A 16315-nucleotide genomic window follows, 5' to 3' on the forward strand; every position below is an offset into this window, starting at 1 on the left:
CTAAGATAATCTCAAAGTAAAATATTAAACTACAAGAGGTTACACTTTCTTTCTACTTGCTGAGTAAATATATACCATTTGTTCAGCAAATTATACATACTTTCTCCTTTATGAAAAATAATCATGATTTTAAATAATCTTTCATATTACCATTTAGGATTAACAAATTTTCTGTTTGAAAGCTATGAATCTGAGAATCCTTCATAGCTACAGGGCAATACTTCATTAAAAATAAACAAAAACTCAGTTATCTCATGCTCATTGCATATTGATGTATTTATTTCATATATGCATACATGTGTATATAAATAAAAAATAGTGTTGTCTTATGGTATGAATAAATCCAGTCAGTGAATAACATTTACACACAATGCAAAGTCTTACTTATTGAGACTGAACTGTCAAATATTCTAAAAAGAAAACAATTTCTTAAAAAAGAGGACATATAAGATAGTTGGTGAGGAATGTCTAAAAGTACAGTCTATGTCCTTACATTTGCATCAGGAAATACATACTGACAGAAAATGTAGCTGAGTATATTTTTACATAATCACATCATCTGTCAATCTAACAAATTTATAATGGTATTATTTCTCTGCAGCTAAATAACTGCAACTTTGAGTATTAGCCAGTCTCTTGTGATCAGTACTAATATCTGTACTATGCTTTTAAATCCAGTTGTAATGGAATTTCAAACTGCTTCAGCATCAGAAATTGCTGCCCTTTCCACCATACAAACTATGCTGCGGGTTTGCTTAGAAACTCTTTGTTGAAGAATCGTCTTGCTTCAACATTACTAAGAGAAACAGAGCAGCGAGATGGATTCTGTCTTCTGTATTCAATGCTTTCAACTATGGCATTCTTTATCACCTGCAAATAGAGGGGGAAAGATGTGTAATTAGTATTGCTCTAAACTCATGTAAACATTTGTTTGGTCAAAAAAAATCTAATTGATCTTTTTATTATAGTTTTCTTTTTGAAGTAGAGAAATCTCTGAGTCATGCATGTGTATATTTAAATCTAACATCCCACCGTTATATTCTTGTTAAGCTCATTCCCAGATAATCTTCCTTCCCCAACTAGAGAAAGAACTACTCCAGGAGTGTTCCAGATTTTGTGCTGGTAAAATTGGGAATAAAGTATTTGTAACCTGGTAAATTGATCTTTATTCTATTTTCAATGGGGAATTGATAAGAGGGTAGAAACAAGTAACTACTAAATGTAAAATTTATGTTCTTTACTGTTAGCGGACAAGCATAAATGAGAGACCATAAGGAAGTAAAAGACTTTCTTTAAGCCTAATGAGAAAAGAAGGCATTGCTGAAGAATTGCCCTGCTTTCTCAGCTAAATAAATACAGTTATAAAACGTGGCTGTCCTCTCTCAAGGAAATATCATACTCTGTGATTTTATTGATGATGACTATTTTTTATTCGGGATAATTTTCATATATACTCAAATTAATGGTGACTACAACCTCTAAGAATTGCTATTCCAATTATACTCTCTTCTGGTCTGAAGTTAACCTAGTTAAGAACTTCTGGAAAGAAGATAAGATTTGGAATTTAGTTGAAACAGTTGTTGCAGAGCAATGGGAATGGGCTTTGGAAGAGAGGCCTGTATATTAATCTCGGTTCTGCCGCTTATTTGGAACCCTGCCAAAATCAGGAAGACTCCATTCCCTATGACAGGACTATAGGATTTCATCTTAACCAATGAGATAGAAGTTTGAAGGCAAAGAAAAATATCACAGGGATTATTTTACAATTCCCTTTATTCTCTACCTCAAAGATTGTTAAACAACATTTAGGTATTATCTGCATGTGTTTCAGCTCCTGCCATACTTGGCAAGCCTGAGCAGCTTAGGATGTAGGGCCCCCTCCCACCCAGAACTAGAGTGGCCCACTTGGCACAGGGGTTTTTCCCATGTCCACATCCAGCGTCACTGAACAAGCCAAGTTCAATGCCTAGAGGAGAGAGATACATGAGCTGGGTGGTGCTAATACATGACAAATATTCTGTGACTTTATGCTGGTCTCGATGGGTAGGCCTAATTCTCTAATGGTAACTTTAAACAGTTGTACAAATACAAACAGTTGTATTCTGGAAACAGGGCTTTATCATAGAAATGTGACACTTTTATTTGCTTTATGATTTTTAAATTATATATAGAGAATATATATAATAAAGCATAATATATATGTATATGTAGTTATCTTATGGACTCAAATGTTATTGTGTCTTTTAAGTAAAGCAAGTATATGCTGAGCCCATTTTTCTCATGAGTAAGGGAAACATCATTAATTCTATGGTGACAGAAGAGGCTTGAGGCCTATGAAGGAGACCTTGACTAAGGACCTCGAGGTATAATCACTTCTTGGCTATGTGAGATCAAAGGGAATTAACTGAAATCCTTGAACTCATTCCCTCTTCTTCACAGCAGGAATAATAATACTTATCTTAGTTTTTGTGGGGATTGGAGTTCATTTATATAAAGTACTTTGCACAATACCTGGCACCTAGGAAACATTCCATAACTGGCATCTATTTATTGTTATTTTTAAATTGATCATATGTGTGAAAATGTAGGCGCTTTAATTTGGATATAAGGCTATAAAGTTTACTAGAAAGAAACACACAATGTGTATCCAATTATGGGCTTATTAAATGGTAAAAGTCAGCAAATCAATTCTGCTATCAACTGTGTCCTACTACATCTTCTTTTAATAATCTCTCTGCTTTCTGGATACTATGTCAGCAAGTTTTCAGTTGATTTCTCCTTCACCATACCAGCCCAGGACACAGGAACTCTCATTGCAGAGAAATACCCAAGTAAAATAAAAATCAACCACTTATTTTCCAAATACCTAAAAAGCTTTAAAATATCAAAAACATAGGGAAATTATACTAATAACTGTTGTCAATTCCTTTATAACAAATTCATAAGTACAAAAAAATCAGCAATATCATTACCATGAACTAGTGGATTTACCATAAGTGGACCTTGGCAGGTATTTCTAATAGGCCATTCTTATAAAGGAAAACTAATATTTACATGTATTAATTGAAAAACTCTAATCATATGCAACTAGAATGTGCAAGATGAACCACTAGGTGGCATATTAACATTGTGAAATCATGGCCAGATTTTTTCAGATTGTTGCAGAACATAGCCATTTGGTGTGATTAATAATTCAATAATATAAACAGAAGAGACTAAACTCAATCTTACATCAGTGCTAAATCCAAACCTTCTGGCATGATACATGGTACAATTACATGTATCCAAAGAAGCAATATGCTATCTTTGAATCTTCCTATTTTTTAAATGATATTAGGAGTAATCTTCAGTAGTATTCATATCTTTTCATATCATTCATATCCTTTCATATCATGTTCATATCATTTCCTCTTTCATTCCCCGCTGAAATTGAGATTTCAAATCCTTCCCTTCTGTGGGAAGCTCTCCTACGACAGCCCTCATCTCTCACGCCTCTCCATCCCCTAAGGATGGAAGCCTCTGCCCTTCCCTAAGTAGTGTGACTGACCCAAGTCATCCTTCACTTGTGCTCTTCAAAAGCCTCCTAATTGTTGATCCAAACTCTTTAAATCTATGGCCAGAAAGGCAGAGAATAAGAAAAGGAAACATACAAAATGGGATCTTCTTTCAAAAAGGAACAAATTTAGAGACAGAAGACCAGAAGCAGTCCACAAGCAAACACTGAATTCCCACAGTGGAAAATTAGAAATGATCCCAAAGAAGAAATTATCATATATTTTGAAAATAGAAGTAAAAATTACAAATCTAGAAGAATACAAGAAGACATTCTGGTCTAAATTACTATGAATCTGCTAGCAAATGTCTGCCTTTCCAATAAGAACTAAAGTGTCATGAAAGCAGGGGCCTTATGAATCTTGTCATTTTTAATCACAGCACTTACAACACAGAAGAGGAACCATAAATATTTGTACAACTAATGAATGCACAGAAGGCTGAGTTAAACAAAGTTCAACCAGGGAGACAATGAGATGCATGGAAGGACAGGTGGATTCTGTTAAGTGCAGTGGACGGATGGGGTATTCTCAGTAGAAAGACCATCCTGTAGAAAGGCTGAAGATGGGAGGTCATGGCACGTGTAGGAAGCATCTGGAAACTCGCCTGTGTTTGGGAAATAGGAAGAAAGAAGGCTGCTTGAGAAGCAGATGGTTCAAAAATAGGAGAGAGTGAGAAGAAAAAAAAAACAACCCTGCAGCCCCATCTTGGCTCCCCATGTAACTGTGTGACTTCCAGCAATCTGCCTCCATTACCCTTGCCTCAGTTTCTTCACATATAAATAAAGATTCCCACCTCATAGGCAAGTTTGAGTGTTAAATATGTGAGGGAAAAATAGCTTATATGAAACACTCAAAACTTTTTTCGTTCCTTTTCTTCTGTGCACTGTTATACCTTTAGTTACTAAAACAGTGCTTGCCACAGTAGAGACTCAATAAACATGTGTTGAATTAATGAATAAATAAGATGGAAAGAGATTAAAGGCAGTATTAAAGGTAGATGGATTTGGGCCTCACATATTAGGCCATGATTATAATAAGTTTCTAAATTACTTTTAAAAGATAAAAACTTTAACTTGTACCTAAATGCTATTATGATGATGAAATATCAATAAACTAAGAATTAGTACCAGTACTTCTGGATATATACTTTTCCTCATTAAATTAATTAATTAACTAATTCTTTGAGAGGGAAAGAGCACAAGCAGGGATGGGGGAAGGGCAGAGGGAGAGAAAGAATCTTTTCTTTTTTTAAATTTTTTATTGGAGTTCGATTTGCCAACATATAGTATAACACCGTGCTCATCCCGTCAAGTGCCCCCCTCAATGCCTGTCACCCAGTCACCCCATCCCCCATCTCCCCTTCCACTACTTCTTGTTCGTTTCCCAGAGTTTGGAGTCAAAAAGAGAGAATCTTTTTTTTTTTTTTAAATTTATTTATTTATGATAGTCACACACAGAGAGAGAGAGAGGCAGAGACACAGGCAGAGGGAGAAGCAGGCTCCATGCACCGGGAGCCCGACGTGGGATTCGATCCCGGGTCTCCAGGATCACGCCCTGGGCCAAAGGCAGGCACTAAACTGCTGCGCCACCCAGGGATCCCAAGAAACAGAGAATTTTAAGCAGGCTCCACGCCCAGTGCAGAGTCTGCTGCGGGGCTCAATCTCAGGACCCTGAAATCCCGACCAGATTCGAAATCAAGAGTCAGATGCTTAACCTGAGTCATCCAGGTATCCTGCTTCCTCACTGTAATTAGTATCTGGTATTTAACACTTTATAGAACTGTTTGAGAAAGAATTTTAAAAGTTTATTATTTACTATGCACCACTGGTATATATTAAGTCGACACATAACCTGTTCTTAGAATATACCTACTGATTTAATAAATTGAATGACTGAGACTGCCTAACAGTACGTTTTCCTGCGAGGGCTGAATCAACAAGTCCTGGGCTATATTCTCTCTAGAGCAAACTGGTGCTTTATGAGTAGAGCATGTAGCCACACTCCATGCCCAGGCATACGTGGCGCAGAGATTCTGCATGGTCAGGAATTCTGCCTCCAACCAACGGACCTGCATCCTGACACTTGCAATACCTTCTTCCTATCACATGAAACTCTTCAACACTTCAGCCAGTAAGTCAATGACATGTTAAAAATCATTCATGACAATCTCATTGTATATTTATTTTAGGTGCCAGGCATTGTGATCAGTGTCTCTGGAGGATACGAAAGATAGATAAGGCAAGTTAGTGTTTTTAATGGGTTTAAAATATATAAGCAAAAACAGAAGACAATATGAACACTGATAATATTATCATTATTATATTAGCTGCTTCAATTTATTAAGAGTCTCTTACATGCCAAGCCTTTAAATTATATTATTTTACTTAATCCTCACCCTGTCCTATAAGATATGCATCATTGTTTCCCCTTACAAATGAGGAAGGTAAAATTTGGAAAAGCTAACCAATGTGTCCAAGGTCACTCAGCCAAGAGCAAGGATTTGAACGCACCTTGGTCTGATTCCAAAGTATCTGCATTTCCTACATACCACATGTCTGTCGGTATAAGTCACTCTATGTTAAGTTTCTTAAAAAAAAAAAAAAAATCCAAAACCAAAACAAAAAAAAAACCCAAAAAACCCACTAGCAACTCTCCCCCTTAAATACTGCCATTGTTAAAGCACTGAGGCAATGCTCAGTGAGAAGGAATTTGGGAGGATTGAGTAAGTGCAGAAACCTGATGCTAATGAGAAACCCAGGCTGCTGTGATGACGAGAGCAGAAACAGCCAAAGTTCTCTAAAGATGATCTAGAATTAGGTTCAGCAAAGCAGGCCAGCTGAGATCTCTGGGGAAAAGAAACCACTAGAAGCATCCAGCTGTCGGAGACAGCGTGGGCTTTTTAGAATAAAAAGTGAAGCCAGAATGTTGATTGAAGATGAAAATGTGCCTTAAGCCACAGTGGTCATGGCCACAAACTTGAAAACCATCTTCTTGGGAGTTGGCAGTCGGGGTCTGCATTAGAAGAGTTTATGTTCCCCGTGTTCACAATTTGCAAGCAACTCTGACAGCCTATGGCAAGGTATTAGTGCTGTGTTGCTGAAGTTTGAATTAGCAAGCTACTCTATCCAAAGGGCATGGGAAGCGGTGAGTTAGCTAATGACTGAGCCTAACGATCTCTCCAGCATCCTACCTCAGCAGTTTGGTTGGTCTTCATTTATCATCACTTATCAAGAAGCTTTGATTCTAATAAGATATGTTTTCTTGGTTAAAAGTGAAGAGTCAGGGAGGGTAATCAAAAAAGAGACAAAATGTCAGTGAACATCGGAATTCCTACCTGGGTATGAAATGTACACACACGCGCACGAGCATGAACACACACACATGAATCCCTTGAGCACAAATCGCAATGGTCATATGATTTAAGAGGAAGCTTACATTCATTCGTGCCACCCCCCACTCAAAAATTTATTGCCAGGCTGCTATTACGTCTATAGACTTGTCTATATTATTAATTCTGGGCATTTGCAAAGGTCTTGGGGTGTATCCATCCTGGTATAGGATATAGACACACATAGGTAAGCTTCCCATTTATCGAGCAGCTTCTGACTGTTCATGTGCTACCCAACGTTTCACTCTTGCTATTATGACAAGGTACTGTTACACCTGTTCTAGAGATGAGGAAACTGAGGCCCAAAAAGTTTAATTAACTTATTCAAAGTCATAGAGGCGAGTCAGGTGGCTCACGGAGATCTAAATGAAATATAAAGCCCATGACCTTGCTTCTGCACACTATGCCAGAGAAGTTCTTGGAAACAATGAAATCCTGCTTTATTAAGTGATGTTTGATAAGCGGCATGTCGGGAAAATAATTTTGGAATTCAGTGCAATTTGTTTAGGCTTTTGCTGTTTCATCTATGTGTCAAGCAAACTACTTTTTTTTTTTTTTCAAGCAAACTACTTTGAAGCATATATAAAAACAGAGCCATATCATTCTTTATAGCAAACAGTTTAGCAGGTTTTATATAAACCAGAACTGGAAAACAATGAGAGAAATACAGTTGTTTAAGTTACAGATATCTATCCACTCACATATATCTATAATATATACAGATATAAATATGTATGTATGTGTCGGTATCCTTTTATTTTTTCCAAGTCCGAGAGGGTATTTATATATTCCTACAGTCTATTTTCTTTTTCCCATTTGAGAACAACAGATCAAGTTTAATACATTCTATCTCAAGGAATACAGTTTTGAGTTTGTTAGTTTCATGCTAGGAAGGATTGTTCTGACACTATCCCTTAGTTTCTCTTCTCTTTTGACCGGATGAGGTTCTATAAAACACAACTCTATCCTGAGAGTGTCTGTTCACTCCCTAAAAATCAGAGATTAAAAATACTGATTTTCTCTTAATATTCTTTAAATTTTCAGCATAGCATAGGGATTTCAGATGACCAGTGATTGTAACATAACAAAGAAAATGAACATATTTAGGAAATGACAGATGTCATAACTTTGCTAAGCATGTTTTTCATGAGTTATCACATATTCAGATAAAGGATAACAAGAAAGCATCTTAGAGTTTCAGGAACTGAAGCTTATTAGGGAAAATTTTCATATGTGTTTACAAAAATGAGAGATACTGATTAAAACATAATACAGTATAATTGTTATAACCGCACACAGTTGATCACTACTAGTTTCAGGCCAAACTAAACTAACAAGTGAGCTGTGTGTGTCAGAAATCTTGTAGCACAAAATCTAACTAAATCCTATGTACCCAGAAGCCTCATCCACATACTGTGCTCTCTTTGGTACCATTTGCAAGGTATCCAAAAAGACTGGCAAATCAGATACGACACCTTTCCCTTTCCAATGAATTTCCTTTTCTTTTCTTCTTCTTCTTCCTCTTAATGTGCAAAATCCAGCCAGGCTAATGAACTTGGGCTTTCACAACAGATAATAATTTGACAGACACTATGATTTGTAACTACAAGCAAACATGATTCCAGTTTCACAACAGCGCTCTTAAACCCTAAGTTAGAGATTACAGAATCTCACATCATCATGGAATCCTAGCTGCAGATATACTGGGGTTAGAGATGACCAAAGTGAAGAGAATGAGTCATTTTTGAAGTTCCTAACGCAAAGTGTACTTGATATCTCATGGGCTAAAAATGGGAAGGCTGCTACTTTTGGCAACATTCTCAAGATCTACAAAAATAAAGACATTTAAAAGCATGAGTCTATCTACGAAAAGTCGTGATATTTTAGCAGATTAACTACACTTTTGGTTGCATTCACTTTCCTACTCTTATATTTTCCTTTTTAACACTTTTCTCCCTACTTATAATTTATTTTATCAGATGACAATACTTTGGGAAAGCAGCTGAGTATTAACCAATCCTTGGATCAAATAATAGTATAAAATATGGGCCCTGCCAATTTAGAGGGATTACTTTTTCTTATTTGTGAATTTTATAATTCACAAATAAGAACAATAAAATGATTTACAAAAAATAAAATGGTACAATTTGGGTGATATCATTCATGAACCTTATTTTTATTTTTAATGAATTAAAAAGGTGTTTGTTCATGTGATAGGGAAGTGTGTGACACTGTCAGTGATCACAGGAGATACTTACATCAATGTTGTTCAGGGTATTGAAGTGCATGAGATCATGCAGCCTTTTGAACGCTTGATTTGGATATTGAAAGTTGAAGGTTGAAAATGGTGATTCAGGGTCATCAAAAATATCAAAATCAGCTATTTCTTTCTCTTCCTTAGTTTCTCTTGGAACACCTAAATATTGGAAGGGTCTCAAATGATAATTTTGAAAACAGCAAAATATCTCTAAAACTGAAGAAAGAAAACATACCTGTAAACATAACATTGGGAGCCCCCAGTGGGGTCATGGAATCTGTAGTACACAGCTTTATGCTCCCACCCAGATCTCTTGGGTTGGGATATCTAAGCGTTCTGCTTTAGGTAACTTCCAATTGCCCGCATCTGCATCTTTCTACACCATCCTGCAACAGAGGAAGGCTGCTTTGCTCTCTAGCAGCAGAATGTAAATTCTGATAAATAACACTCTGCCCCAGGGATCAGTCAACCAGAGACTCTAGGAAGTTAGGCTATAAAATACCCCAGTTCCCTTGCCTCTTGTTGTATGAATATGAAGGATGATTCTGGAGAATAGGTTCTATTCCATTTCCTAGACTTTCCCAACAGGGTCAAGTTCTCTTCGTGGTATTTGGCTTACTGACACATCTTTTGTTGTCTACCTTTATTACTTCCCTATGTCCTTACTAAAGTTCCCTAGTCCACTCAAATAAACCATCTGCACTTGAATTCTTTTCTTAGAATCTGCTTCTGGGGAAATCCAAACCAAAACATTAACTAAGTGTGTCCATGCCACAGGAATCCCCTATGTAGTTTCTCCTTGAGAAATAACAGTCATAGAAAATTCTCTAGGTTTCAAGTACTCTACTCCCCAATAACTAAAAATATCAGCCAATTCTTCCTTCTCTTGTTTTGAAGTATGACTTGTAATAACTTCCCTCCCTACTGATCCTTTCTTTGTCTTCCTCCACCATCTCTTCTCTGTCATCCTGTGTCAAATCTTCCATGATTATCTTTTATATCTTTCCTATACCAACTGCACTTTCTGGTCCAAGGATAATATATTCTTAGGCCTTGAGAATCCTGCATGTCAATCTCTAGCTCTCCTTTTGTTAATCAATATTTTCCAGGATATATAAGAGTCTATAGATTCTGGATGTAATAAAACAGGACAACTGTGCCTTGAACTTGATTCTCTTTTTCTATGGCATATAATAAAAGCAACCTGAAATAACTATCTATGCTGTACTGCTAGATTATACTAGTCCTGTGGTCACTTAGAGTTCCCAGAGTTTTTGCATGATTTGTTTTGAAACAAGAGCTCCCTTGCAAGAATGATTTTCAGAATATTTAATAATCCCTATAACAAAGGTGTCAATCAATCAGAACCAACATAAGCCCAGGTTTTGGGTAAAGCCCCAGAGATTTTTATCAAGGGAGTTGTTAACACATCAGTTTCTGAATTATGAGGAACTCAGGGAATCTTGGACTGAGAAGGAGGGGAAGTACTTGGAGTCTCAGGATAATAGTTCTCTATCAAGGTAAGGGAAACATTCAAAATTGTAATAGCTAGTACTGCAAGTGCCACTATAAACCTGCTTAATACCAGTCTTGTTCTGTTACCAGATTTCTACTTTACAGAATATAATTTATTCTCAACATACCAGGAGCCTTGTACTTTCTGAAGTTGATGTTGGCCAGAACAAAGTGGATGATAGTTGGGCAATCTTTCTCCATATCAGGATTCTTTGGTTTAAAGACATAGCACTCCTTCAGTCCTTCTCGATCAAACACATGAGGATCAATCTTCGGAAAGGGGAGCTTGTTCATTTTGGCCCACTTTTCTGCAAGGAGGAGTTCCTATGGAGGAAAAGTAAAGATGCATTTAGAGATTTTCAGTTTTCACTTATTCAGAATGTTGGTCTGGCCATCATTCAATATCCATCAGGTGTTAACTGTGTGCTTGCAATGTGCTCCTTGCTAAGATGAATAATGACCCTGTTCTCAAGAAGCTCATTAATCTAAAAACAAAATACTAAAGCACTCTATAAACAAGCTCGCTATTAGGTTAATTTTTGGCATAGAGCTAGCTCCATAGGAGGCTTTTAAAAATTTACTGATGAAGTGAAATGAATGAAACTATAGTGATGTAATGGCTATAGGGAAAAAAAAAAAAAACATTAGGGCTCTGGTTATTTATAAGCCATGTGAACATTTTTAAACCCTTCAGAGTCAAAGAATCCAATGAAGCAAAATGAGGAACACTCTGGTACTGAATTTTTACCTGTACCTTCTCAAAACAGCCAACTAAAATTAATAAATTTTATGTACGCAACATATTTGAGTTACTTTGAATCAGCATTTTTTTTTTGCTTCTGTTTATAAAAATAATTTAACTTCTGGACTCAAAATGTTATAAGTGTAGTGGCCAAGAAGGGGCCAGACAGGGAAACCAAGAGTTTAGTTAATGGACATGGCAGATTGTGTGACTGTTTCCACATATTAGCTTCCTTCCCAGTAAGAGAATTAAACATCCCCATCAGAATGAGAAGACATGTAAACAGAGCCACAGCAGTTGATTTGTAGCTGCTGACATGAAACGTGACCAAGAAATACACGTTATTGTTGGCCACTAAGATTTTAGGTTTGTTTCTGCATCAAGGCTGACTAATGGAGTGGGTAAGCAGACACGTGCAGTATTAGATTTAAACTAGAAAGTATAAATCAATATGGAGAGATGCCATAAATACAGCTTAGTTATATTTATACACAGCTTGAGGGGTAGTGGGAAAATAAGCAGCAGACTCTCAGTGTCAACAGCTCAGACTTTGGGACCCAATTGCCTAAGGTCAAGTGCAAGCTCTGGGCCCATGAGCATGTTTCCTAATGTCTCCACACTCAATATCCCCAAATATAAAATAAATATGATAATAAAAATATATATCTCATGATTGCATTAGAATAAAAGAACGTCAGGCAGCCTGGGTGGCTTGGTAGTTTAGTGCTGCCTTCAGCTCAGGGTGTGATCCTGGAGACCTGGGATTGAGTCCCACGTTGGGCTCCCTGCATGGAGCCTGTTTCTTCCCTCTGCCTGTGTCTCTGCCTCTCTCTCTGTGTGTGTCTCTCATGAATAAATAAATAAAATCTTAAAAAAAAAGAATAAAAGAATGTGCATATAGTATTTAGAAGTGCCTGACAAAAGTTTGATAAATAAATGTCAATAAAGAGAGGAAAAGAGGTGGAGGGAAGAAAGTAAGGAAAGAAAAGGAAAAAGAGAGGTACAATATTAGAGAAATTCCCCATGGAGATGAGGTTTTACGGAAATGACCATTACAACATTAAGTTATTTAAGCTATTCTTTGTCATCGCATCAATTTATTCATCAATAACTATTACGTACAAATCAAAGGTCCATGCTAGGAAGTGGGGACATCATAGTGAGTGAAACTCTTGCATTATGGGATTTATAGCCGGGTGAGTGAGAGATAATAATCAAATAACTCCTTTGGTTTAAAACTGTAGTAAATTCCATGTAAAAAGTATTCACCATGGGATTTGCAGGGTATGTGGACTATTTTCTCAGAGTGTACATTAATTCACTCAACAATTATTATTGAGCACCTGCTAATGTTCTAGGGATAACTTGGCTGTCTTTGAATCCTTGAAGATCATAAATAATGGGAAAGATAAATAATAGATATTATAGTGCAGTATAACAGAGGCAGAGGATATGATGGATGGCTTCATGCCTGGGCTGTGCAGTCTAAAAAGCCCATCTCAAACACAGACACCTTAATTTGCTAGCCAGGTAGTCTGAGACATACTCTGTAGCTACCACAAAGTCAACAGGGAAGAAATTATTTTGTGGTGTATAGGTAGTGATATACCCCTAATGGCACCATTGGAATCATAAGAACCAATCAATCATCCAACCAAACAGGTTGTTCACTATCCCTGAAATAGTAGGTTCCCAATCCCATTTCACTTACATTCCACCTCTTTCTTATTTCTCAGGAACTCATTTTCTATCATTGTATGTAAAGTTAATACCATTATCTTCCTCAAGATTGCTGTGAGGATTAAACGAGATAATGTATTTTCAAAAACTCAGCAATTTATATTTAACAATATAATTTATATTTAAAATATTTATATTTATATTTACATTTAAAATAGTACCTTAAATTTATAGAAAAATATACATTGAACTTCTACTGTTCTTTTTTTTTTTTTTTAAGATTTATTTATTTGAGAGAGAGAGCAAGAGCAAGCACACAGAGGGAGAGGAAGAATAGACTCCCTGCTGAGCATGGAGCCCAATGTGGGGCTTGATCCCAGGACCCTACGACCATGCTCTAAGCTGAAGGCAGATGCTTAACTGACTGAGCTACCCAGGTGCCCCTGAACTTTCACTGTTCTTGATATTTCTGGAATGTTGTGAATTTTAAGCTGATCAACTCTCAATGCCATTTACAATAAAACCTGGGTGAACACAGGATTTCATGTATATTAAAGCAGTTGTTGCATAAACTCACAGACAAAATATGATATTTTACTGAAAATCCTATATATATATAGTATGTGTGTGTGTGTGTATGTGTCTATTTTTTTCAAACTATATATATATAGTTTGAAATTTGAGGGAACGTTTATAACCAGCCCTTTTACCCTCTGTTCAGTTGAATTACTCAGTTTATTTCTTGTCTGGCACTTTCACAATTATTCATTCAAGATTATTCAACACCAAAATAAAACCAGAAGTTCATACTGTGGATCAATTGCGTGAGAATGAGGCAAAAAAGAGCTTTCTAGTGTTTACAAACATGACTCAGGGTGACTAATGATGTGTGGATGTGTGGAGAAAGAGGAAAAGGGAACTGCGTGAGGTAAAAGACCAAGCTATTTTTAGATAGATATTTCATGCTGGAATCGGGAAGCAATTGAAACTTTCCCTTTCCTGATATGATCCTTCTGTGGAAAAGGTTAAAAACTGATGACTATAAAGACGGTGATTACAGGATGGAAAAATGATCTCCTCTCTGATGTCTCGTTTCCCTGTTTGTAAAGACTGAGAAACAATGACCCAGACTATGAGTAGAGCAGAGTTTGAAAAGAGTATTTAGAAGAATGCCATGAGCCAGAATATTGCTGCTTCATAAATTAGGCAACATGCCAGAACTGTTTTCTATAGTAAGTATCCATTTTGTTTGTTGGACACCTCATATGCTTCAGATTTCCATAGACTAATTCATGGTAATTTACATAGTACTAAATTGATTTTTCAGGGGACCTGGGTGGCTCAGTGGTTGAGCATCTGCCTTCAGCTCAGGTCATGATCAGGGGCTCCAGGGTCCTGGGATCGAGTACTGCACTGGGCACCCAGCAGGGAGCCTACTTCTCCCTCTGCCTACGTTTCTGTGTCTCTCATGAATAAATAAAATATTTATAAATAAAATAAAATAAAATGATTTTCTATGGAGATAAAAATTTGACAGTACCCTTCAAAGTGATACTTGTAAGATACACTAATTTTGAGTATTAAGACATGAAGGATAAGAAATACAGTCTAACACAGAAATATATTCAAACTAGAGCATGAGTGGCATATATAATGCCATTTTACTTATTTTTATATGTGGATAAATATATATTTTATGTATTCTTAAATGTATAAATACATATTTATATATAATAAATTAACTTCTCTCAAGAGGAAATGAGCTTTTTCTCTGCACACACCTAAGACATGTGCTTTCTATGATGATTCTCAATATTTAAAATCTATTTTTGGATTGGGAAGAGGTAGAAGTATAAATATGCATGTAAATATGTAAATAAGTTGAATCTTAAAAAGATGAATGAAGCAAGTAATAGAAGATACAATGGACAGAAGCTACAATTTAGAATTCAACATTTTGTGGGTATGGTCATCAACACTTCCAATAAAAAGCATGCTGGTATTAAGATCCAAGAGCTTTATAATAGCATGAAAATAATTTCATATATTTAATCATGTGTAGAACTTTACAGTTCTCATTAGTTCTTCATCAAGATGTCACTATAACTTCACAAAAATATGTAGAGAACTTAATGTTGGATATATCTACTCATCCCAAGGCATCTGATCCTTAATGACCAATACAGATGTGGCGGGTTCAGTGGTGGCCCTCCAAAAGATAAGTCCATTCTCTAATCCTCCATCCAGCCTCAGGACATGTGAATGTGACCTTATTTGAATGATGGGTTTTCGCAAAGGTAATTAAGCTAAGGGTCTGAAGATAAGATCATCATGGGTTCTGAGTGGGCCATAGAGCCAATGACAAATGTCCTTTTAAGAAGACACAACATACAGGAGGGGCCATTGGAGGTGGAGGCTGTCCCTGAAGTTATGCGGCCACAAGCCAAGGAAAGTCTAGTGCTTCCAGAAGCTGGAAAAGGCAAGGACAGATTCTCCACTGGAGCCTTTGGAGGGAGTGTGGCCCAGAGGAAACTTTGATTTCAATTTCTGTCCTCCGGAACTGTGAGAGAATACATTTCTGTGTTTTTAAGCATGCCATTTGTGGTCATTTATGATGGTAGCCCTTAGAAACTAATAGTTAAGGTAAATCCATAAATGGTACATTTAACAACAAGCAGTTCTTTTTATCAGCCACAGTGGATCAATGCCCGGAAAGCTAACACTTGGACCATGATGTTGCCATGATGTTGCAACCCAAAATACAAGTCTTAAGTAAATCATATGCAGAGGTTCTAAAACAAGGATCATTCCTTAATGTTAACAAATAAATCAGGTTAGTATGGAAAAATAAAATTCTTTTTCTGTTTTTGTTTTATTTGTGTGTGTGTCGGGGGGGGGGGGGGGGGTGGTTGATGGAATTTTGGCCTTGAGTGAAAAACAGAAAGATAAAGTCAATTTAGACACATTACTTCTGTCATTTGTGGAGACTGGCTTATCTCCAATTTTCCTTCTTTCCCTCCTCCTCTTTGCCTTCCCTATTGCCTCCTCCTTCCTTTTCTCCTTCCTTCTTTCCTTTATTTTTAAGAAAATGAATCCATTGTTCTGGTTTCTGCTCACTAAGCATTTCAAAGGGCACTGAAAAACTGAGTTAGATTTATGTCCAATATATAGCAGCATAC

General features: G+C 36.6%; 1 protein-coding gene across 10 annotated transcripts in view; it reads right to left on the reverse strand.

Annotated features, from left to right (window-relative positions):
* Positions 1-247: 247 nt before the first annotated feature.
* The window catches only part of PLA2G4A (phospholipase A2 group IVA), a 150883-nt gene continuing 134815 nt past the window's right edge, over positions 248-16315 (reverse strand). For 8 of the 10 annotated variants that reach the window (XM_077901893.1, XM_077901890.1, XM_077901889.1 and 5 more), the window contains 3 exons: positions 10843-11038; positions 9201-9358; positions 248-870 (listed from right to left, as the gene is read on the reverse strand). In XM_077901893.1, coding sequence (XP_077758019.1) covers positions 739-870; positions 9201-9358; positions 10843-11038 — 486 coding nt within the window. In that variant the 3' untranslated portion in view covers positions 248-738. Of the gene's footprint in view, positions 871-7522; positions 7588-9200; positions 9359-9436; positions 9586-10842; positions 11039-16315 lie in introns of those variants that run through there. The other 2 variants (XM_077901898.1, XM_077901899.1) reach the window with 2 other exon arrangements.

The sequence above is a fragment of the Canis aureus genome, chromosome 6 (assembly GCF_053574225.1).
Source record: "Canis aureus isolate CA01 chromosome 6, VMU_Caureus_v.1.0, whole genome shotgun sequence".
Taxonomy (NCBI): Eukaryota; Metazoa; Chordata; class Mammalia; order Carnivora; family Canidae; genus Canis; species Canis aureus.